Below are 24733 nucleotides of genomic sequence, written 5' to 3' on the forward strand. Positions count from 1 at the left end.
TAAACATTCAGAGCAAATTATACATGGGGATTCTTTTCTGAAATTATCGCAAGAACTCTGACTTCCCATTAAGTTACCAGGACAAAAAGTGTGAAAAGTATTAATTAATTTAGCATAAGAATCTAGATTTGCAAGTTACTCTGTTTCAATGGTTAATATGGTCAATTACTCCAGTCAGTCAAGTCATTCTTTACCACCTTTTAACATTAAGAATGGGTATATACCCAAAAATAACTTCAAAAAGAATCTTTCCACATTTCTACTGGCAATGGAACAACCTCGTTTAGATATTTTTCTTGACTGTTTTGCTCAATTTTTTACTTCTGGTACCTATACTAATAATCAATCCTTAACAAATACCCAGTTTAAATAAAAAACAAAAACAAAACCCCACCCAACCAAGCAAGAACAATCCCCCCCCAAACCAACAACCCCCCCCCCAGTTATCAGGAATTGTGAATTCCTGTGCCTATCTGTTACTTCCTAGCCAGAAGCCCCATGGAAGCAGCGGATGCAGCCACTGGAAGAACTAGTAAAAAAAAAAAAAAAAAAACAAAAGCAAAAATAATTAAAAATGTAGCTAAACAAAAGTAAATTGCCCTGGAAACCAACCTACATTTTAGTTTAGGAGAGGGTGGTTTGTTGTTGTTGTCAGTATGTTTTTTTTCCTGGGTAGGGTGTTTGGGTTTTGTTTGCTGTTGTTTTTGTAAAACACAAAAAAGGAAGCTATTTTCCACCCTCCATTAGAGGTAACACTGATGTAATGTAAGCATCATCCTCAAGTAGGCCCTGCGATGAGACACACTTCCATTACCCACTTGCCACGTTTTAATTAGTTTACTACCTTACAAGCTCTTACAAAAATCATCTACTCAACTGCATATCTGATTTCTTCTGCTTATGGCCCAAACAAAGAATACTGACAACCAAGGACTTCCATATCAGCTGTTTATTAGTTCACAAAACTTACCATTCTAGAGGAAGGGCAGGAGGAAATGAAAGACAGGTATGCACAGGGCACTTTATACCAAAAGCCTTAAGAGTAACTGTTTTTCCAAGAGAAAAACAGCAAAACCTCCCTCATCTAAAATAGCTTATTATGTTGGGGGTTTCGGCCTCGTTCTTCCTTTGGCTTGCTAGAGATGCTCTTTAAAAAAAAAAAAATTAAAAATTGAAGAAATGTGGTCCAACAGATCATGCTGTACAATTTGCTCACCTGTTGACAATATTCTGTTAGAATAAATTCCCAATAAATATTTAATGATAGTTACAAAATGTGAGAAAATGTGACTAAAAAGCATATGACTTAAAAAACAAAAATAGCAAAAAATTAAAAATGAAACTTTTATTAAATAGTAATGATGGTCCAGCACTCAAATATCAAATCAAGACCAAACTGATCTAAGCAACGATTTGCAAGTCTACTACAAATTGTCTTTCTGTGCCTTTGCAGGGGAGGGGGGTGGGGAAGAGAAAACCGTCTACATCTCACTGAACCACCACCTAGGTTCTTACAGAGAAACTCAAATACTAGACACTCTGAAAGGCTTCTGTGGCTGAAAGTACGTGAGTTACATGACCATAATGCCACTATCCCCAAGCAGTTCACAGAGCCCAACAGTATTTTAAATCAGAAACAGACACAAGCTGAGTCAAGTGACAGGATGGATAAGTATTTCCTGCCACGACACCAAATGTGCACTTTTCATATTATGGACACACATTCAGCAGCTGGACCGCAATCTCCTCACCAGGGAATCTGACTAAGATCTTTAATTACAGACTATCCATACGTTATTTCACAAGGTCTTAATCAGAAGACCCTGTAGCCTCACTGGACTGTCATGGTGCTACTCCAATATAAATAAAAAATTGTTTTAGTAAGAGCACCTATAAAACAGCATGAAAAGCTCACCACCCCTCACCCTCTCCCAAACCCTAACAACTTAAAAAAATTATTTCAGTCCCAGCTCAGTAGAATAAACAGTGAAAATATCAATCACTTCTTTTAAAGAGATTTTGAGACTTAAAATGCTTTTATCACTGTCACTTCAAAGTACTTTGGAAGCATTAATTAGGTACCAAAAATGCTAGGAAAGGGAAGAAAAAATGCTTTCATATAACATATGTGAATTAGATAGTTCCTAAACAATTTTTCACATAGCATGAAATTCCAGTTGTTCTTTAAAAGGCATATCAAGTCTATGTCTAACTAGTGACATGCTAACTCTTTATTAGATCTTAAACCAACTCAACCATCTCCTGGACTTCAAACCAACACACAGTGAAAGATGATTCAATTTATTATCATACAAAGGAATCTGACAAGTTTCTGACAACAAACATTGCTACTCTACTTGAAACCAACATGCACATCATTTCAGAGAATACTTTTAATGCCGATAAAAATATCACACAGGCAAAAGAAAGAGGGTTTTACCTTGGAATGAATTTATTCATGATAGCATAAAAGCAGTTGTACAAATCACTGCGTGGCAAACGAAGGTGCACCAGAGGTTTGAGTAGATGTATCCAGCCAAGGCAAGAACTGTACTTAACATTGCGTGATTTACAATAAAAAGTAATAACAGACTCGATATCCAAAAGTAATACTGACTTCTCCTCTTCTGGCACTGACAACTGGTCTGAAACAGGCACAGCAATATAAACTGTATTAACAGCCTTTCAAAGAAACTGACTGAGATCATTTCATAGCACAATTGCACCTATAGGGACTGCTTGGGGGGGAAAAAAAAAAAGCAACAAAACCAGACAAACAGAAAACTAGCAGCTTGGACTAAATGCTTACAAAAAGGCAACAAAATACAGGTGATTTTATAACCTCAGTAGGATAAGGCATTTAAATATCATATAAATATTGCAACAACAGGATGAAAGAAATCTAAGTTTTCCAGGGTCTCTATGAAACAAAGCAGATTCTTTTAATGCACAGAATGCCCCTCTTCTATTCCTATTTGATGTGTTCAGCACATAACTTATGCTGAACACATCAAAAAATTCATCTGAATTTCAACACAGAACAACCTACAACGCATACCTCCCATTCCTCAAAAACCCACTGACATGCAAATTCATGAAAATCAGTAGTTTGATATCAGCTTGGCTTACAGACTTAAGTTTTATTATTAACATATAAACCATTTTTATATAAATAAAAATCTCTACTTTGAAGTAATTTTCCTAACAGTAGTTTAAATTTGAGGTTGTTAGGGTAACTATAAAGAGAGACACTACACTAACTATACAACTACACCTGGCTTTTAAATTTTATTTGGTGTTGTTGCTAATCAGAAGATACATTAACCAAGAACATATAATCTTTTATATAGATGTAGTATATTGTTTCAGATTCTTACAAATGTAAGGCAATAAAAAGATTATATGTCCCCTATTTATACTGCTGCATCCGGATGATGCACCAAAAAACCCTGTACAAAACCAGTTCTGTAATTAAGGTGGTAAGCTAAACACCTCTTAAATACTGTCCTTACTGAGTTGGATACATACAGGAAGTTTAAGTTTTCATTAGTTCCAAAGCATCTTCCTGCACAAAGAAGTACTGGCATCCACCTCACCTGAGACGACCAATCTAAGACATACTATGTCAGTACCACACCCCAAATTAAGCCTTCCTCCATGTGACGAAATAACAACTTACAGTTAAATATACCAGTATTTATTATAGATTGTAGTGAAACCAGCCTTTTGTGTAAGTTCATAAAATTTTCAGTTTAATATTAAGTACACCATGAATTATGTATTTTCAAAATACATTTTGTTTAATCCAATCAGATCCAATTGGTTCTATTCCACACAAATTCATTTTAATCCATACCTAAATTCTGTCGATTTTACTATAGCTGAAGTGACTTACAGTAAGAGAAGTAATAACCATGTTATGTCCAGGACAGAGGGAAGAGATGACTACACACTACATTAAAGCAGTGGCATTAAATTTCTAGTGAACATTTTCCCCCTTCAATTATAAGATCATGAGTCTCATTACTGTTAATAAATTTTTTATTACGTAAGTCTCTAATACTTCCCCAAAGCCAGTCAATATTTGCCATTGCCTTTCCTCCATCTCTTGGGAAAATAAGAGTACATAAAATCCAAATGCCATCTGAAGATTTACTTCAAATTTGGAGACTACTTGCTTTGCTAAAGCATTGAAATGAAGAGATTTAATCCAACCCAAACCTGACATCTCTATATAGCCTTCATTCTGAACTAATATTACATGTATTGCTTTAATCAGTTTAATATTGTTTTCTGTTACAAAATATTTGCCAATAAAGACGACAGGAAAACTAACAGATATTGAAATGCTTCATTTCGTATGTTATGAAGGGATGTTTTGCCATCTTCCTGAAAAGACACTGTTATTAAATAACACAAGGGAAATTTCCTCCCAGCTTCCCCCTACAGTACAGAAATAGAAGGAAAATAAGCCCTACTAGATTCTAGAGCTAGAAAACGCAGAACTGCATTTTAAAAGTGGTAGGTTATATACCCATGCTGTAACTCCACTCTCTGCCTTAACTTTCAATTGTGCAAGAATAAATTAAAGCATGACAGGTAGCCTAACAGAAGATTCTCTTATCAATGCCATTAAGAATTACCCTAATTTATCAGTCAGCATTGACTCCATCATCTGATCACTGATACTAATGCTGTTGCATGGCGTTAGTGATTTAGCCATTTTTGTGATGAGCTGCCAACCAGATCCTGTGGCAGCTCCTTACAGACATACTGGAATATTATTTCCAATGTCCTGGCAGCTTCTTGCTTTCACAAACACAACCTTTCACTTTTGCTGAAAACTCTATTCAAAAAATACATTTCTTAAACATAGTCCTTTAACGTCTAAAATGTTTAACATATTTCTTCCCTTAAAGTTTGATATGCATTTTGGTACTATATCAGCTTTCCAGATTAAGAACCAGTCAGACAAAAACCTGAAGGACACTACAGAAAGAGCGTCTTGTTTAAAAGATGGAACTTGAAAAAAAATGTAATTTTTTTCCAACTCCTGAAACTTTATGACCATGCAAACTATCATTTACAAGCTAAAACTTTAAAATTCCGTGATGTCACCCATCCCAGAGTTAGAGTGCAGATAAAATACTGTTTTCTTATGATTTCTTAGTGATTTTCTCTGCTCTCTCATCTTCCTCCTCAGAGCTTCCTCCAAAATGTAATAATAATTTAAATTATTTAATTCAAATAACAAAGCCCTAAGACAACAGAGAATACAGTAGTTTTCACATAGGTGATCTACATGCAACTGAACTTACCAATTAGCTCTTGGCAATCCTTATGAATTATACCCTGTTCGGGTAGGTCTAAAGAGCCATCCCAGGATGCTAGGCTGTCCCCCTTTCCTACAACATTAAGTGCAATCTGAAAACAAAAACAGAAAACCCTCTAAACATTTTGGTGTCCTTTTGTAGTTACCCAATTACTGAACTCAGTAATTTAACTCAATAAAGAAGAATATTCTAAAACTAAATGAACACACATGCGCATTAAAATTCTAGTACTACATCTCTTTTGTAGAGATGCCTGGTAATTAAATCATTTACCTCAAAGCAAACACAGCTCCAAGTATTTCCTGCTTCTTGATTTATGCTTATACTTACCTTCCAGACTTTGGCCCTCAGATCAGCAGACAATTGCCTTCCTTGAATGATGTTTCTCACAGTTTCAAGATCACAGCCTCCTTCTTCTAGAGCATCCGCAAGATCTTTTTCCCTACAATAATGTGTTTATTAAAAATGAATTGTAAAATATTTTCCAATGTTTATCTATTAAATAGAAGTAGACTGGAGGCTACTATCAGGCAAAACCCACACATATGTAAATGTATAATATAGACAATTTGCCAATTACTAAAAATAAATATTTGCAAAATGTTACTTATTCCTTTATTGTAAAGGCTGCTTGTCCAACCTTCTAATTCCATTCAATTTACATACAAGAACAAATAAGTTCAGGGCATTTTTGTTTTGTTTTCAGGAAGTGGCAATGTTGCAAAACGTATCACAAAAATGCAAATTTAGTTGTAGTTTATGACTGGAGGTACACAGCAAGTTTTCACATAAAACACAACGCATTAAAAGAAAACATTACACCTAAATTAGATGGCAGAGTTCTTTGAAATAAAATTAGATGACCTAGAAAACAGAAAACTTCTTTCAAAGGTTTAGAACAGTCAGCTTTTAACCCCATCTTTCCCTGAAATGGGAAAGGACCTTTTAGTCAAACTCAGATTTACTTAACTTTAAAGTTCTAGTACTGTAAGTGCGGACATGTGCACAAGGCTAAATTAAAACATACAAAACCAGTAACAATAGTGTAGAATAGCAAAATACACAAATTTGCAAGACAGTCAAACAGTAACGACATTTAAGTTGCCATAATAAGACAACAAAAGTTCATAAGCATTATAGGTAAGAAGGTATGCATTCAGAAACTATTACTTTACAATCTCTCTGATTGCTTCTGCAGACTTTCTACAGTTCCATGCTGTCAATAGTGAGAGAAATACATCTGATGATTTCAGGAATTTCAGTATCATATAGCAGACCAGGGGCAGAACACCAGGTTCACTGGAAAAACAGCAATGGCAGCGGTACACAGGTCCCGTAGGCAAAACTTCTCCCTTACTGTATCCTCTTAACTGTTCTCTACTAGTTCTGACATATGCCTTAAGAACGGCTTTGTTCCATGTACCCGAGGAGTTAAACACACATCCAGGAAAGGTTTATAGCCAGAGCAAAACACAGAACATGACTGTTCATACGGGACAGATATTTAAGTATGAAGATGCATTCCTTGTGAATAACACATCTACTTATACACACGGAGTAACAGATGTTAAAGTGTTATCGGTATAATTGCTCTGCGTTACATACTACGTAGTCAATTCCAAAATGCCCATGGAAAAAGAATGGCAGCTGTTGAGTTCTTGTCTACTGCTATGATTTCCATATACCCACAACTAACTCCCTGATATAAAGGTTCTCAAGTTTGGTCTTCTGAAAGCTTAAGACACACATTTCTGAGTTTCTAAATATCATGCTTTTTAATAAACAGATTAAAATCTCAATCCTGTAAGAACATATGCATACACATAATAAGCAACAAGCCAGCCTTACTGAAGACTTCTCAAAGTATTTACAAGTAGAAGTATCATCCTTGCATTGCATCAGTCAGTTTCTTTGCCAATACACTTTCGCAGCACTTTAAATCATTTCAAATATACAGCAGGGCACAACTAACAGCTGGTTCTCTTCAAGTAATTTCGCCAATTTGGATGAAAGCAAGCACAGTTTACAAAGAGACCGAGTTGCCATATTTTCTCAGCTTTTTAGTATTAAAAAAAGAATAAAAATCCCAAAGCCCACTTAAAGAACTACAGGATGCAGGAGTGACTATGCCTTTCCCGAGACAGAAACAGGGAGGGAAACACCCAAGTCCACTTGCACTTCCATCCCCTATCCTGTTGCTCTGCGTACACAACAATCAACACTGGAAAAATTAAACCACCAAATTAGTTTACCCTGATAAAAATCAGCTATTTCCAGAACATTTGCATAAAGAGACCCAGCACTCAGCAGAACTGCATGAACTCTGGTATGATCTAACTTCAACGGAAGCCAACCCTAAAGATCAGCTGAAGAGCTGGATGCTCTTAGATATACTGCAGGTTTCCACACACACCACATACGACAAGCAGACTAGAAAGCAACCACGGGGCCTTGAATTATAGCACACAAAACATGATTAGTTGTATTAAATTGGCACATGGAAATGAATGTTAGCAGCTGCATACATGTTGTATTTCAGGTGGAAAGGTCTTACATTCCAATACTTAAATTTTGTTTCTAAGTCCTCCAAAGAAAGTTATTTGGAGAAAAAAAAAAAAAAGTAATCTGTTAATCAACACTTAAAACCACATCTACACAAATTACAAGACACAGCTGGCAAAGAAAGTTTCACAGACCCATGAGTACTAACTACACCAGTTACTAGTGTCTAATACAGCTTAAAAAGCTGTGCATGGGTTAACATCACGATCAATTTCAACACTGTCATCCACATCTTGTTTGGTGTAAAGATGACAGGCAAATACTAGCTTTACTACTTCACCTTAAAAAACAAGAAACTGATATGCCCATCTCCCTCATGAAGACATGTGATGCATTACTAACATTCAGTTAAATGAAATAACAGCAGGGAAAAAACTGTTATTTATTACAATTCAATTAGCTGCTCTTTTCCTCCATCAACTCCCAAGACTGCTCACAGGCTATTAGTAAGGACTTTTCAAAGATGAAGAAAATTATTTTCTAATAAATACTCTATTCAGGCAAACTTGCAAAGTACAAAGTATGAGAGTGATTTTGATGCTTCAACACACGTCTGCTGGCTGTGTTTTACCTTATTTCAGTTGGGGTTGTGCTGCAAATATTCCAGTAAAGTACTAGCAATCTGGATCCTTGTTTTTCATGAGCGAAAATCAGTTAGGCAGTCTTCTGCTCATATGAATAATTATTATACTTACTGTGGAAAGAATGTGCAAATTGCTCCAGACATAAACACCCTTATTTTCTGCTCTGCCATGGCTCCACTGCCTATTCCTAGATGCTACTCAAAATTTTGGCTAGATGTGTAGAATTCCAGCCTATATGCAAGCCATGGCCTGAAAGGTTAATTCCCACCAGACATACGGTTTTAAATGTCATAGTGTACGATGTTGCTATTAGTGTGTCTGAAGTAAATTTCCATACTTACAGAAGCATCTCTGAAATTCATGCCAGTCTGGTGACATACTATAATTAATAGTTAACTACCTTCATGGATAATCCACATGACTTTTTTTTAAGCTAACACTTAAGATGTGAAAGCAAGCTGCATGCAATACAAATTTTCAACTGCTGGGAATTCTGTTTCAGCCACTTTTTTTTTTTAAATGTTATTTATTTTGTTCAAATATGACTCTGAGGTACTTGGTAATAATCACTTACAAATACTAATGAAGGGATTAAAAAAAATCGCAGGTATGTGAACAGCAGAGAAAAGATGGTAGGAATTGTTTCAATAAACTACAAATACATGGGAAAAGACATACAATATTAAGGAAACTATAATCAATCAAGTAGACTACCATGCCTGGAATGTACCTGCTAAAGTCCCTTACACCTGCTCATTTTTTATTAAGACAGACAAATCCATCTGAGCTGCTTCCTCCAAGTCCAAGTGCATTTTTTGGAAAAAATGCTTCAGAAGTTTACAGCTTTGATTTCTGATGGGCACACCTCTAATACCGATTTATTATTTTCACAGCCCAACAGGTATCTTCTACATGTACCAAATCCATTAACCAAAACACACTTATCAGTCCAAAACAAGATGATCACTCTTTATCCATATACACTGAAACTACCACTGCACACCTGCCTGTTAAAGGCGAACAAATCCTCCCACTTAGATTACACAGCTCAAACTGCTTGATGGTGTAACGTTTGTAAAGCTTCTTTGGTTATTTTCTTCCACACTCCTCAAGCAACACACTCATAGGTGCTCACAATACGCTCCAGTGGGCCACCACCAGTTCCAGCGTAAGTCATCTTATTTCTTAAACATCTTCACACTTCACTCCTGTCCTCCCCATCAGGAGCCAGGCTGCTGCCAGCTGACCCCTTAGCCAAGAGCATCACCAGTCTTAGTTTCCACAAAGCTTTTGTCTCCTAGGACAAACAGTCTGCAAATTTCCATAGATTTCTGATAATTGTAGCATGCAAAGAGAAAGACAGGCACAGATATAACAATTATGAAGGCTGACTGTACGTATCCACATTAGTGCCAGACTGGACTATTATAGGCTAATATATTTTTTAAATTTTTATTACTAATGTTGGCCTAAACTCCAGTTTAAGCAAAGTATTTGAAAAAGCTCACAGTAGCGTACACGTTTATAACACGCAGTAATCACAAGAAAGCTTTACTTAAAAGTGGGCAAGTGAATAGGGCTCATGAGAATTTCTGAAGTCAACAGCTAGTATCAATTTATTTTTATAATCGTCATTCTACATTCCCACAAAGAACACAGCTTACCACCACAGAAAATTATCTATATAAAAGCTTCTTTTTTCTCCTCCCGAAGTATGCTTTTATATAATCTAGTTACTCCAATTCCTACTTTTAATGTAGGATTCTCCTGACTAAAGGAAAAAAGCCTAAACAAGAGCTATATTAAATCACGAGTAACGAGTGATTGTTCTCTATTGAAAAACAAACAAACAAACATCAATCCCTTACATGTACTTCAAAATAACCATTGGTTTCAGAACACCACTGAATACTTTTTTTACCCCAATGGAATTTCAGAGAAAAACATTAATTTCCTGTTATTTTTACCTCTATTTTTCCCTCAAGTGTGTTAATTTTACACTTGACTGCAAAGCATTATTTTGTTTGTGTGCCTTCCGAAGAAATATCATGGCTCCAAATACTAATAAGTCAGATTTTGAGCATGGAAAAAAAAATAAATGTATTATTTTCTCACCCTGTTGTCTGAAGCAGTTGGGAATGTATTTTGGGACCATAAGATGAATGACTACAATGCAAAGTTAAATGCACAGAAACAACTCCATCTGTGGTTACAGTTATATTTAGTTAGTTCAGGTCTTAACTTTCGAAGTACAGAGCTTAAAAAAGCGCTACTTGATCAAGTTCCCTGAAGCTTGAGTATTAAACAAACATCTACAAAAAAGTTTTAGGAATTAATTTGTAACTGTTTATATCTTTATCTGTTTGAGAACCTGAACAGGAAAAATTAAGTTCAAATCATTCATTTACTTGACAAATGAGGAGAAAATACTCTATGACTTCTAACTGCAAACACTTTAACTAATAACAGTTCATCTTGTTTGTGTCTATACACCCTATTGACTAGAAGTGTTGCATTGACTAAAATTATGGCTAAAATCAAATCAAATAAGCAGAAAAAAATTAAGGAATTAAGCTTTTACAGCACAGCTTGAAAGCAGCCTGCCTTCCTTGTGTTTCACAGCATTCTTAGCTTTGGACGCAGATATGTCTTCCAGCATCAAATACTGCCAGCAATTTCTCAAACTAATTTTTGAGAATATGCCAAAATGCTAAAAGTAAGTATTTAATAAAAAATCATTTTTGTATCAAAACTGTTGATAAGCTTCCTGTATGTACTGAAGAAAAAGCTGGCAATCTCATCCTTCAATAACTCCACTCAATAACAACCTTCAATAACTCAGTAACAAGGCATTTTTTTCAGTTGTGGTTTGGTTTTAGTAGGTTTTTTTAAATTTAAGTTGTATCATACAATGCCAAATTCCTGTTATTTTGTTAAACAAAACAAGCAGTCAGTATGGATAATGAGGGGTTTAACTCACCATTTGTTTGTGCCATCCACCCCACCCTAAATGACTTACACCAGCACTGTGTGTCAAGTTCCCAGAGGAAACATAAGAAGGGCACATTATGTTACTAAGCATGTCTAGATTCTACATATTCAAGGTGCTGTCACAGTCTCTGACCATAGAATTACATTTGCCTTTGAATCTCCCTAAGGAACTGAACAGAGGACAAGAAATCAGTGCTGCTGGTTTTGTTGCTGGCAGAGTTCAGGTGTATATACACACCATTTTATATTTTGGCTGTTTTTTTATAAATGGGAAATTTTATTGCTCAATCCTATATATGTCAAAACTATGATAATGTAGTAATTTGCAGCAAACAGCTCATTCAAAAAATATGTTATACTTAGAAAAACAAGAACTGTTCAACAGTATTCAGGTAAGTATATAGGACAGCATTTAAAATCAATGCATGAAAAAGAAAATATTTCATTGAAACTGGCTTTAAAAAAACCCCACAACAACAAAGCCAAAAAGCCACATGAAGTTTCTAAACAAGCAGTAAAAAATACAACTTTGTTATTTGCAGGGTACAGCCCTACTCTGGCATATTAATGTAGTGTTTAAGCATAAGCCTCTTGGACTGTTTCCATAAAGATGTACAAAGTCTCTTTTTACAAATACCTTCAAGTTTGCCTTTCCTAGCAGTACCAGCTATCAAATTTACTATAGCTACATTCCGAAGCTGCCAGTCAGAACAGCACACTCTAGGCTGAGCCTTTAAATGTCTAGAAACCACATTTGTGCCTCATTCTTCACAGAAATTTCAGCAGTTTATTGTGATCTGGGAGATTGTAATACTCTTTCAGCATTAGTCATGAAAGGGGTTTGGAGTATTTTCTTGAGATATTTCAACAGCGTTCTTATTCAATGCCCAGGGCTATACTTCAAAGCATCAAGACCGCACTGTCAATGAATCCGTCCTTACCTTTGCAATTATACATCCCAACAGTCAAGCCTGTATTTAGAAATAACACTTACTGTACCTGTAGAAAGTGCTTCATAAGTTTTGAAACTGTAACTAAAAGAAAAAAAAAAAACCAACTAAACCCGACATTGATTCACTTTCATTAGTTAGTAAACGATACTTAGTTGTTTTATCCAAGGGCTGTATTCATAGAACCAACCTAGACAAAGAACAGATACCGGCTACACCTGCACATCTGTCAAGTCCCGTTTCCCTACAGTGAGATAACTAAACACAAAGAAGGCTGAGCACAGTTAAGAAGAAACTTTGGATCCACCACATAAAAAAAAGCCTAGACGCAAAAACATCAGATTGGAAGTGATCATAAAAAGCGGGTCTGTGTAATTGTTTGAAAAGTGTGTACATGGGAAGGACAAAGAGCAATGCAGTGGCACAGAACAACAGGAAGGAAAGAAATTACATGCAATGCAGAGGCGCAAAGAGGAAAACAAAGTGCAGATGCACAGGAATAGAGATGTGGGGTGCAGTAAGAATAGCTTCAGTGTTTAAACACAACGTTTATTTAAGCCTCAGCACTCTTAAGTGAATACGCATGCAACAGATACTAACGTCACTGTCACCACCAAAACGATCCTGTACACGCTCCAGAAATAGTCTCTATTCTTGTCCTACAGGTTCAATGTAAAATCCATTCTAAGTAACAGATGCACTCAAGGACGGTGGCGAGCAAAACCAACCCGAAAACAAGGCAGGACCCACCGCTGCCACCTGCGCTCGGACAGGTGTGCAGGAGAAGGGGAAGCTGAACGCAACAAAGCCACCGCGCTGCAGGCAGGGGGACGTGGGCACGGCGCGGGGCAGCCGCCCCGCCCCGCCCCGCCCCGGGCCCAGCGCGGCCGCGGGCCGCCCCGGCTCTGGCGGCGGCCCTTTCCCTCCCGGGGCCGGGGAGCCGCCGAACGCCAGAGCCCGTTGCCCCGGGCTCGCCCCAAGCCGCCCCCGTGTCGGGGCCTGCCCGGCGGGGGGCTACGGCCGCCGCCGCCCCGGGGACCCTCCCTGCCGCCCTCTCCCCGCCGAGCGCTCAGCGCGGCAGGACCATGGACGGCCCACGCCCCGACCGCGGCGCGGCGGGGGGAGGGGCCTTCTCGCCTGCCTGCCCACCCGTGCCCTCCCCCAGCCCCGCTGCGGAGGGGACGGTAGGCAGCGGGAGGAAGAGCACCGACAGCGCCGTAACTCACCAGCTGCTCGGCGGCAGCGCCTCTTCCCCTTCCGCCATAGCTGTTGACGTGCCACCTCGCTCGGCCGTAAAGCGCAGTCGGGTGGTGGTTTCTCCCCTCCTTCCCACGCGCCGGCTCCCGTCGCCACCTCCCCCATGCTGCCGCGAAGTGAGGGCGCCGGCCGTAAAGCACGGACGGCTGACAGGGGGCTGGGCGGTGCCTGCGTGAGGAGAGTAGGCGTGGCCCGGGGCGAAGCGCTGAGGGCGCTCACCTGGGCGAGGCGCCGGGCGGGCCGTCGCTGGCGGCTCGGGAGAGATAGCCGTCAGGGGCTCCCCGCGCCGGGCCGTGCTGACAGACACAGCCTCAGGCAGCAGGGAGGCCCCAGCGCCCCGAGGGACGGCGGGGGGCGCTGAGGGGCGCGGGCAGCAGGCCTGCTGGAGCGGGGAGGCCCTGCCGTCGGCTCCCGCCCCGGCAGCTGCCTGCCTCGGCAGCGCTCAGGAATCGGTTTCTCCGGCGGGAAAGCTATTCCGTGAAACATTGAATATTTTCGGTTTTCATAAAGTGAACCGCTTCGCTGTGTATGGGTTCGGTCGTTAAAGGACTCGCCCGGTAGTCAGTGTTGTGCTAGGCTGTGCTCCGCGAGCCGGAGGAAATGGGGTTTTACGGAGCGTCCTGTGTCCGAGGGCTGGGTGTCACCGCGTCGTGTTGGTTAGCAGCCTTGGGCAAAACGGGCAAAACAACGCTAAGCTCTCGATCACCCGCGTTCCTTACTCATCTACACCCTCCAAGGAAAAATAAACGAATAAATAAATAGCACAGCCGCTTGTGAAAGTTAGAAAGAGTCAAGTAATTTCATGCATGGAATCATAGCGCCACCTCGTGATGGAGCCGTGTTCTTACGCTTGTCTGCCTGCCCCGCAGCTTGCCTCGGGACGTGCTCGGCGGCAGAGCCCAGCCTCGGGGCGGGGGAGACGCGCCTCGCCGAGCCTGCGCGGCCCCGTCCCGCCGCGGCAGGGGCGGCCCTGCCAAGGTACGGCGCAGTGCTTCCGCGTGTGTATTTGCTGCTTAGAAAAGACGGAACGAAGGGCCTTAATCAAGAAAAGTATTTTACAGTGCAGATTCGGATCCAGGCAATTAAAAAAAAATACTGTGAAGGAGAGGGCAATATTTTTAATTCCTTTCTCTTTTTCCCGCTTAATCTGTATTTTTTCACTGAAAAACAAGCCGACATCAAAACACCATGCATTTTAAACGCCTACTTTTATTGCTTATGGGGGAAAAAATCAGTCATGCGCTCCCGAGGCACGGTTTCCCGCCGGACAGCGGTAACAGCGCGGCCCCCCGCGGCCCCGCCTCGCCGCCGGGCGGCGCCAGTGCGCAGGCGCGTCGGGGGGGCGGGGCGGGGCAGGAACGGCTCGCGCGTGGCGGCGGCGGCGGCATGGGGGACATGCTGGAGGAGCCGTGGTGGGAGGCTGTGTCTGCGGCAGGCAGCAGTCCAGGTACTGGTCTCCTGCAGCTCGCCCCGAAAGAGCCATCCCGAGGGCTGGTCCCCTCCTCCCCGGCCCTTCTTCCTTTTCGTGTTGTGGGTTTTTTTCCTCCCACTTGCCCCCTTCTTCCATCCTTCCACCTTTCTCTTCTCCGCTTTTAATTTACATCTTCTGTTTTTCCTTTCTCACTTGCTTTTTCTTCCTGTGCCAGCTTTTCGCTGCTTGCTACCGGTGGCGGTTTTGTTTGTAGACAAAATCTCCTCAGACAGGTGAGATCTAATCTCTAACCCTTCAGACTCGGGATAGATAGAGGATGAAACGCAGACGAAAATACCGGTACTTAAGTAACAACAGGGGCCCACTGAGCAAAAATACATTTTAAACGAGTTCTAAAAAGCGGTGTGTCTGTGTGAGAAAACCGCCTTGAGTTCAAGCTCAGATGCCCCCTGCATTCATTTAGTTTCTACGCTGTGTTTGCTTCCAAACTTGAGTTTCTGTGATGGAAGGATATTGCATAATGTGTGTTCAATTGCCATTACGTGTGGTACTTGAGAAGCATCACCCATGTGCTCACTGGGGTGTTGCACATCACCCTTGACGTGTGTTTTGTAGAAGGGCAGGAGTTAAACTGCTTTTCTACAGCCATTGCTCTTTGGTGTGTGGTACTATGGCTGATTTGTCTCTTTTCCTGACTGTAATATCTGGCTCCTATACTTGGCCTTTGTCAATGTGTCTTAAAGCTCTTTACAGCCTGTGGTTGCATCTGTAATGCTGAGATTTAGTGTAGAAATTTGGGTAGATGTAGGTAATTAAAATGACTTTAACACTTTGTAGTGTCTTATTTTATTGATTTTGGTTTTTTCAAATTTATTTTTTTAAATATTGTATTCGTAAGATTTGGGAGTTATTGGGAGTTATCTGCACCTCTTGGAAGACTCCAGATCTTCCAGTGTCTTGACAATGGTTGCTTATTTCGTGTGAAAAGGTTCTTGGAGAATAGTTTGAGGGGGAGCAATATAAAAATGGTAAGTATGTAATAAAGAGGGATCACAAGCCCTAATAAGGCTCCTGAGCATTCTGTTTTTATATTTAGTTGCATATAGGGTCCATGAGCCATTCCAGTTTCCATGGTAAATGCTCTTCATTAGGAATTTTTCATTCAGGAGTTCTAGATGTGTTAAGAGCCTACCTGCATATTTTGCCAAGCAGAGGTTTCATCTGGGTGGGTGGTAAGCTGATTTTTATGATGTTGACAGCTTTCCTTTAGAAACTGGATACAAAGCAGGACTTGGATGATAAACTTTTGGCATTATGGATAAACCATTTGACTTAGAGATGAGACTGTGAATCACAACTCTTCCAGTTATGTAAAACTCATTGTGATTTTTGCAATTGCATTGTTGAACTACTACAGTCATTCAAGGGGGAAGTAACCTCTGGAGGTGTCTAATCCAGCTCTGTGCTAATAACATGATATGCACTTCACTTCAAGAACATTATTTGAATGTGTTATGTACAGTTGAGTGTTGTGCAAACCAGGTACCTGCTGTCAGTATCCCAGCATTGTAAACTTGTCAGCAGGTTCTTTATGTGGAGCCTGTTGTATTAAGTTGACATAAGCCATCAGTAAAGAACATCTGTTACTTTTATTTTGTGTAGCTATTTTTCTCTTACAACAGACGTAAAATCAAAGGTTAATTTGTATTGCATCTTATGGATATGGTAAAATGCTTTAAAATTGGATGGCATGAAATATGAAATCAGGGTTTACGATGTACAATGTAAGCAGCAATACAAGAAAATAATTGCTTATTAGTGAGCACTTTTGACAGACTTGATCAAGTTCTTCTGTGAAACATCGTTTTGTTAAAAAAAAGGCTTATTATTCAACTTCATTTGCCGACCTATTTTAGAAAAGCATCTCTACCGCGCCTGTAGTGCAAACCAGAATTAAAAACGTAATCTTTAAATATTGATCTTTTGCTAAGTCCTTTAAGTCTAGTCCTAGAATAAGTTTGACCAATGGAATACTCTCGTAATAACTCAGCCTTCAGAAGTGTCCTAGATCTTAACAACTTGTAGTTAGAAGGGGCTGCTTGTAAGATGAAGTGTGTGAAGGGTGTTTGGACTCACTTAAAGGGTATGAAATCACAAAATATGTATCCTAGTATATGGGTATATAAGTAATTCTTAATTTGCCTTTGGCCACATAATTGGAAATCATTATTTTATAATCCATATTAAAGATTAAAGGTAGTTACTCTTCCTTTGAGACATGAATGTTTACCCTGCTGCAGATGGTTTATAGATGTAAAAAAACCCCAAACCAACAAAAACCAAGAAAAAAAAACCTTGAAAGGATTATCCATCTATTTACCTTGTCACGTGACACAAACTAAAGAAACTTGCCCAATAACTTCTTCAGCACACCTTTAACTTTGAGAGTCTTGTGGAGAGTGTGGTTAGGGATCATTGTCTGTTTGTCAGTGTTACACGTGTCCCAAGTCATTTAACTGCAGAGCTTCCTTCCCTCCCTTTGTCCAGTCTTGATTTGGTTTTTGTATTGCCTTTAGAACCCTAAGGGAGAGGGTAAGGAATACTAAGTAGTTTGTTTAGGCACCAACTTTTTCCTCTTCTCTCCCTGAACAGAAAGAGCACTGCTCACAACACTGTAAATGTCCGTATCTTGCTTGTAGCCAGCATGCCACATCTCCCAAACAGTTTGAGGGAGAGGGATGAACTTTTATTTTTCAGAATTTCTTCCAGTTTCCTCCTTCTATGTTACCACTCCTTGTCTTTCTCTGTGCTTAATTTGTCTCCCTTAATCCCATAAGAGTATCCCCATTTGTCAGTTTGCTTAGATCCTTAAGTAAGAGCCTATGTGGGCCATGTACCTCATAGGTAGAAATTAATTGTGTCATCCCAAGACAGGAGTAAAAGACGGGAAACTTTTCTATGTCAGCAGTACAAACAGGTGAGAAGCATGATATGGTACCATGGACAATGGTTTGGCAGTACTTGTGGGGTCCTTTGTGAGCTCCAAAGCAAAGGATGCTATTGTGGGAATTAATTTCTTTTGCTAGAGGTTTTCTTGTCTTGCTGTAGACTGGCAAGAGTGCCAAATAGCGTCAATTTGTAATACGTGGTTTGCAGTTGCCAAGAACTGGACTGTTGTAGCACATTCAGTGGGAAATTTGTTGCTTGATTGGAGCCGAGATCTGTTGGTGGACCTGTGTGTATGAAGAGGTTTGTATCTTCCTTTTTTTTTTTTTTGGCTCATCCATGAGTTGCTGTCCCTTCTGATGAAACTTGTTCTTGTACTGAAGATTTATCTGATAAGCATGCCATGTTGACAACTGCTTTTTGAAATTTGTTTCTTCGCATTTACATACATTCATTGTGCAAGTTGAAGAACATGTATTGATATGCTTCTGTGAACGTGAACTTTATTTGGATCTGAGCATACATGACATGGAGCCTCAGAACTTTACAGTTACCTGCAGATTTAGTGAATAAAATTTGAAGGCTTTTATTTTTGATATGGAAGAGTCATTCTTTAATTTCTGCGTTTTGACACAAGTGTGCCTTGTAAGATACAAGCTGAAATAATTTTTCAGTAGACTGATCTTTTTAAACTTCTTTTTTTAAATACTCCTGGAGAATTTCTTGTGGAGCTGTTGTGGGAGACATAGGTTTCTGTTGTGGATTTGTAAAAATAGTCACGCAGCAGTGCTAATGTGTTGTACTGTCTCAGTGGTTAAGTTAAACTTTTAGCTGTGAAATAAAAGGGGAAAAAATCGGGTAACTGAATGTATCAAACTCCTTGCTTCAACAAAAGGATTGCAATTCTGGCTATGGCACTGTGATCACCACCAGCTTTTGCTTTATTTAGGAATTAGGATTTGGCAGTTCTTAAAGAAAGACCTATGTGAAAGGAGTTTTTCCACACATTATCAGTTGAGCCGTTTAGACTGTTGGAATGCACTCTGTTAGGGGAAGAAGAATGAGGGAAACGTTAATATCAGGGAAATAAATTAATGTTTATATTCTACAACAGTAACTCTTATTAGTTGGTATTACAGGATTCCTAGGGGGTGTGTGGTGTGCGCATTTCTTGCAATAATGGTATCTTGTTAGTTTAAACTTTCTAAAGTGGAACAGTGAGAAATTTTTTGGGTTTTTTTAGAGCAATGATTGCTATTTCACAGAAAACTGAAAGCAACAAACCTGGAGTCTCTTCTAATGTTTTGATATTTTTTGTTTGTTGGGGTTTTTTTTTTGGTATGCCTTGGTTGAAAGGAAACTTTGAGTAACTTGTAAATCTTTTAAAGAAGGTATGTGTCAAGAAAAGCAAAAAATTCTTTCATGGGTGAACTAGAAGTACTTGTGTAAAGAGTTAGTTTGGTTAAAAAAAAGTTATGAACACAGTTATCTATTTTACTTGAATGTCGAGCAGTTGAAGGGCAAAATTGTGGAGGAATGCAAGAACAAAATTGCACTTCTGTGTAAGTTAAAACTTACTGTTAAGCTTCATGCAAATTTTGATCAGTTCCAGAATACTGATTAAGTGAACGGAAATCTAAACATTGTAGTACAACTAAAATGGTGAAAGTTCATTCAGCTAATACAAACAATATCCATCTCACTTCTTGCATCTATTTTCCTAAGATAACATCTCCACAAATGCGATAGAGGATAATCACACTACTTAACTCATTGAGATGCGAGTTGTTTATCTTCAGATCATGTTTTTAAAGTGATGCTTGGCACAAGGAGCTCTGCATGTCTAAGTTCTATGCATTATAAAATTTCTCCATACCTCTCTTCATTCTGTTTTTACTTACTACTTCATACAAACGTCTAATCTTCATATGTATTTCTCCATACTTCTCTTCATTCTGTTTTTACTGTTGAACATAAGATATCCTGAAGCACCTCTTGACTAGCTCAACTTTGAAAACAAAACAGCACCTTTTTCAAGCTCTCTTCATTTGACTGACCATATGTTTTTATAAATCTACTAAGACAACATTAGTATAGTTATTTGTGTAACATGTCAAAACTGAATTTATAGTAAGAGCTTATTTGTGTCTCATGTACTTCTCTACTGTGAGGGCCAAATTCTGAAATTTCACCAGAGAAATGGGAACACTGCTTTATCCCTGCAGACATGCAGTTACCTTTGGCTTCTAAGAATCTGACTGTCTCTTGCTGTCCTGTGATTGGTGACCATTGAGGGTGCTGACCATGTGGATGGTTTCAGACTTCTCCCCAATGGAAACAATTGCTGTTTAGATTCAGATTGCTCAATTCCATTTTAATGGCATAGATCACAGAAAATTACTTACTTTCTCCCTCCGCTTTGAAGGCAGGTTTTGGACACAGTTCTTACAATGCATAGCTTTCCAGAACTGCTGTCTTGGAGTGGTTTGTTGAGATGCCCACCAGGAATTTTGACAGGTACTTTGGTTGTGCTTGTAGGCTTTAGTTTGGGAATCCGAGTTGGAATTGAACGATGGAACGCATCAGTAATCTTGAAATAAACGAAAAAATAAGTTATGCATTAGAGAGGAAAGATGCACTGTATGTTTAGCTCGTCAGTGTCTTTTCCACTTTGTAAAACTAAACACATTGCTATTAGAACTGTTGGTCTGAACTTCCTTTCTCTCCTTGGTAATGAGAGTGTAGATTTGTATTTATCTTACCTATTTGATTCGTGAATATTGAAAAATCTGAACGGATCAAAATCCAGAGTATGAAGAGAGGTTTCCTGTCAGCCCTCTGATTAGGGCAGCAGCCGAGTGATGCAGTGCAAATGAACTGTGTGACTGCTCTGGGTGAATAATCAGAGAACTTCCGCATGCAGAAGAAAGTCAATTTAGTCCTGAGTAGCAGGCAGTACTTAGATCATACTTTACTGTGAGAGATCATTCTTTGAAAGTGACCACAGTGTATACAAAATTAATGTATTTGTAAGAGGGAAGTCTCCTTCTGGAATCCATCATAGTCGTATTTAATTTCAAAGAAGTAACTAGAAAAAAATAAAGTTAAAGTGATCACTGAAAATGAGTGAAGACTGTAAAGGCAAGGAGACTGTTTGAAATGTACTGTATCTGAAACAAGGGTTAAACATACACTACCCATCAGAAAGGCTTTTTACATCACAAGCCTTGTTATATCCCTTTTGTAGTTGAGCAACAGAGTAAAAGTTAATTGAGCTTTTTTTTTAAAAGCCATAAAATGGAAATGGTGTTCTGATGAGGACAATAGTTTGAGAACAGGGATAGAAAGAATAGTAATGATCTCACAGAACAATGGGACATTTCTTTCAAGAGTTCTGAAGGAGATTATTGTAAAAGTTGCTGCATCCTTATTGGTGATGTGTGATCTGCCAGTGCAATTGCTAGTGGTGCTAGAGGGATATGATGCTACTTTTTAAGATAAAGCTTCACAGAAGATTCTTAAGTATAATGGCTGAACTGATCAAACTGTAGAAATTACAATAAGAAATAGCATGTTTGCTCACACGGTTACTACTTTTGCACTGGGAAAACATCGACACTTCTTCTTGAGGATACTGTTCAATAGTCAGATAAGGTTACATAAGCATATGGTATCAGATTGTTTAGTAATGAACTAGGCAGTGTCAGTGTCCCAGGCACTGGAACTGTGAAATTGTCAATAGTGTTGAATTGTTTGAATGGTCTGTGACCTGGACCTAACCCTGGAATGATCCTGGAGCATAGCTTGGGAGTTAGCCCAGAGGAAGGTTCATTTTGAGCATGTAGTTTGTATCCGTCAAGGCTGTTTTGGAGGCTTGGGAAGTTTCTTGTAGTTTGGGTTGACTTGTGTCTGAGGGACAGAGGCAGGTGCCTTTTAACTTACTATTATAGATGTGACCATGCTATATTATGATTAAAAAAAAAGTCATAGTGGTCTCTAACAAAAGAATTTTGGAAGATTAAAGTTTTTTGGAAAAAGAAGAATTGTCATTGTTCAAAAGTGGCAAGTGGAGGAAGCAGAGCATGTAGCCAGTTTTTGTGATATAGTGGAGATATCATCTGAGCCTCACAGACACCTGTGATATTCAACATAGTCATAAACTGTATGGGAAGAGAGTACTGAAATAATTACCTTTGCATATGGTACACAAGGAAGGGTAATACAGAAGCAAGAGCTGGCAGTAATTCATAGTGTTGAGTAACAAGGTGATAAAAACATGTCAGTTCTGTGTTAACAAGTGAAAAAAATATATGTAGGGAAAACTAGTTCACCTACAGTAGTAAATGTGACATCTGTTGCCACTGCGATACAGATCCTGGAGTCACTGTAAGTGGTCCTCATTGTTCAGCAGCTGGCAATTGTCAAACAGGTAATAGATGGATTAGGAATTACTATGAAAAGAGTAGAAGAAAACAGACCCCATTATTTTTTAATAAGAGTGTAAATCCAAACCATGCCTACATAGTCAGTATTTTGCAGAGTTTTGTCTAAACAGCTCAGGAAAGGGTATTGCAAAATGCAGAAAAACGTGGCAAAGACAATCAGTTATGGAATGGCTTCTGCAGAAAGATTAAACAACATACAAAAAACCTTTTTCAGATTGGAAAATAGATTGTGGAGAAGAAAAAACCCAACAGACGAAATCTAGCATTATGGTGAATAGGGGAATTCTCTCTAATAACATGCTTGAGAGGGCATAAAGGTTGGGTAAAGATAAGTAAAAAGTATTTTCCCTTGCCAGTGAACTATGAAACTCACTGGGACAGCAGTTTTTGAGGTGATGATATAAATTGGTTTGGAGAGAGTTTAGACTGATTCATGGTATCCATCAAGGACTGCTAAACACAAAGACATGATGTAGATTTCAGCTGTGGACAGCAGATAGCCCTAAGTTGTAGACTTCTAGAGATTGGGTTTATTACTCTCCTTGCTGGGTACTTAGTGGTTTTTTAATAAACATTTTCTGCTGGTCACTACCAAAGATGAGATACATAGATCCTGGGTCTGAATGTGTATAACTCATTTTGTGATTTTATTTTCAAAATCAAAAAGCTTCAATTTGTACCTTTTTTTTTTTTTTAATATTTTGAGAAATGAAAGACTTTGGCTTTGGAAGTTGAGGAAAAAGGAGATGCATTTTTCTTTACCCTGTGTTTCTTAAAGATTTTATCTCTAGGTGGCAGCAAAGTTTTTCTTTTGTACTGCATCACAGTTTTTCCGCTAAAACAAAGAAATTAACATGTTTTTTCATGGTAGTCTTGAATTGTAGCACTCATATTGTTAGTATGCAAGGGGAAAAATCTGCCCAAACAAAAAAAAACAAACAAAAACCAAACCACCGCCACCAACCCACAAGCCAAAAAGCATTTTGATTCAATTAGCAAAGGCACTGTGTTAAGAAAGAAAGGGTTGGTGGTGGAGGGGGTAATTGTGTTAACGCTATATGGCTTTCTTTAAGTACTGAGTTGAAACAGGTTGCCTTCTGACTGTGTGGTGTGGCCTGGTAGACGAGGCACAATATTAAGAACAAAAAGTTTGGGTGGGCTGTTCCTAGCAGTGCTACTGGCTGGTGTCAATTTGGAGATGATATAAAATGTGCTTCAGTTTCCTAACTATAAAAAGAATTAGATAATCATTTGGTGAGCATATTGAGATGAATAGGTAAAAATATCTATGTAAAGTCTTGCATGCCAAAGTGTGATTGCATCTCTAAGAAAAAGTGGTGGTGGTGGTGGTGGTTTGGTTTTGTTGGTGTGTTGGGTTTTTTTTGAGAAGTGTTCCAGTTCAGGGATTCCATAGGGTACAAAGTGGTTGGAGGATTCTGTCTGTAGTTAACTAAACAGCAGAATGAGTGCTTTAAGAAGGTATTTGTAGGCTCAGATTTCTACAGGTTTTGTGGGTCTTAGGTTCTATTTAGGTTCTAAAGTCTTATTAAATCAGTGGGAAGTTCAGTGTGAAAATACCCCGGTGCTTTGGCCTATAGTTTGTGCCACCGTCCAGCTCATTAAAATAGCTGTTTACAATATGGCCTTCTGAGCCATTGGATTTCATTTCAAGTCACCAAAAAATTCTTCCTTGAAATTATGTTCTGTTTTGCAGTTCTGAATGACAGTATTGAATACGTCTAAATTATTATCACTTAGTGCTGAGAGTTGCATTATCACTGATGACTTCGTCAAGGTTTGGTCTGATTACAGTGTTTGTATTGCACCCTCTTGTGTGTATGTTTGCTTATAGCCACGGTAACTGAATTGGTGCAACTCCTGGCGTAGGCTCAAACTTGAGGATAAAAGCTGTATTATAGGGTTTTTTTCCTATGCAAATAAACTATACCAAGTTTCTATTAAGTGAGGGAGCAGCTGTGCTTGTTTCATCTGGAGAAAACAAAACTGAGGCAAGTCATGATAACTGTCTTCTAATATGTGGGAGTCTGCTGCAGAAAAAGTAGTTTTTGAAGTCCAGTGGAGGGGTAGGATTACTGGATTACAGTGTCCAAAAAGGAGATTTAGCTTAGAAATTACCAAGATTCTTAATGGCAAGGATATTTCGGCTGTGTTATATAGATTCCTGAGGTAACTGAAACTGTCATGGCAGAAGTTTTTTAGAACAGGAGGAACC

At 39.1% G+C, this 24733-nt stretch overlaps 3 protein-coding genes across 10 annotated transcripts in view; 1 reads left to right on the forward strand and 2 right to left on the reverse strand.

Annotated features, from left to right (window-relative positions):
• TBC1D23 (TBC1 domain family member 23) overlaps positions 1 to 14073 on the reverse strand; it is a 35918-nt gene extending 21845 nt beyond the window's left edge. For 5 of the 6 annotated variants that reach the window (XR_013926109.1, XR_013926110.1, XR_013926111.1 and 2 more), the window contains exons 1-4: positions 13647 to 13778; positions 5664 to 5775; positions 5319 to 5424; positions 2441 to 2645 (exon numbers count right to left, since the gene is read on the reverse strand). Coding sequence is in view for 2 of the 6 variants with exons in the window: in XM_080375982.1 (XP_080232108.1) it covers positions 2441 to 2645; positions 5319 to 5424; positions 5664 to 5775; positions 13647 to 13684 (461 nt within the window). In the remaining 4 variants the exon portion in view is untranslated. Of the gene's footprint in view, positions 1 to 2440; positions 2646 to 5318; positions 5425 to 5663; positions 5776 to 13646 lie in introns of all 6 variants that reach the window. The other variant, XM_080375983.1, reaches the window with a different exon arrangement.
• A 926-nt stretch (positions 14074 to 14999) lies between these two features.
• Positions 15000 to 24733, forward strand: part of CMSS1 (cms1 ribosomal small subunit homolog) — a gene marked incomplete at its 5' end in the record, with an annotated part of 239809 nt that continues 230075 nt past the window's right edge. The window contains one exon of one of the 3 annotated variants that reach the window (XM_080376004.1): positions 15000 to 15124. In XM_080376004.1, the coding sequence (XP_080232130.1) occupies positions 15064 to 15124 (61 nt within the window). The remainder of the gene's footprint in view (positions 15125 to 24733) is intronic. The other 2 variants (XM_080376003.1, XM_080376002.1) reach the window with 2 other exon arrangements.
• The window catches only part of FILIP1L (filamin A interacting protein 1 like), a 35559-nt gene continuing 28290 nt past the window's right edge, over positions 17465 to 24733 (reverse strand). Inside the window, exons 3-4 of the mRNA XM_080376017.1 lie at positions 20461 to 20645; positions 17465 to 19098 (exon numbers count right to left, since the gene is read on the reverse strand). Coding sequence (XP_080232143.1) covers positions 19008 to 19098; positions 20461 to 20645 — 276 coding nt within the window. The 3' untranslated portion in view covers positions 17465 to 19007. The remainder of the gene's footprint in view (positions 19099 to 20460; positions 20646 to 24733) is intronic.

Source organism: Falco punctatus, assembly GCF_963210335.1.
Source record: "Falco punctatus genome assembly, chromosome: 2".
Classification (NCBI taxonomy): domain Eukaryota; kingdom Metazoa; phylum Chordata; class Aves; order Falconiformes; family Falconidae; genus Falco; species Falco punctatus.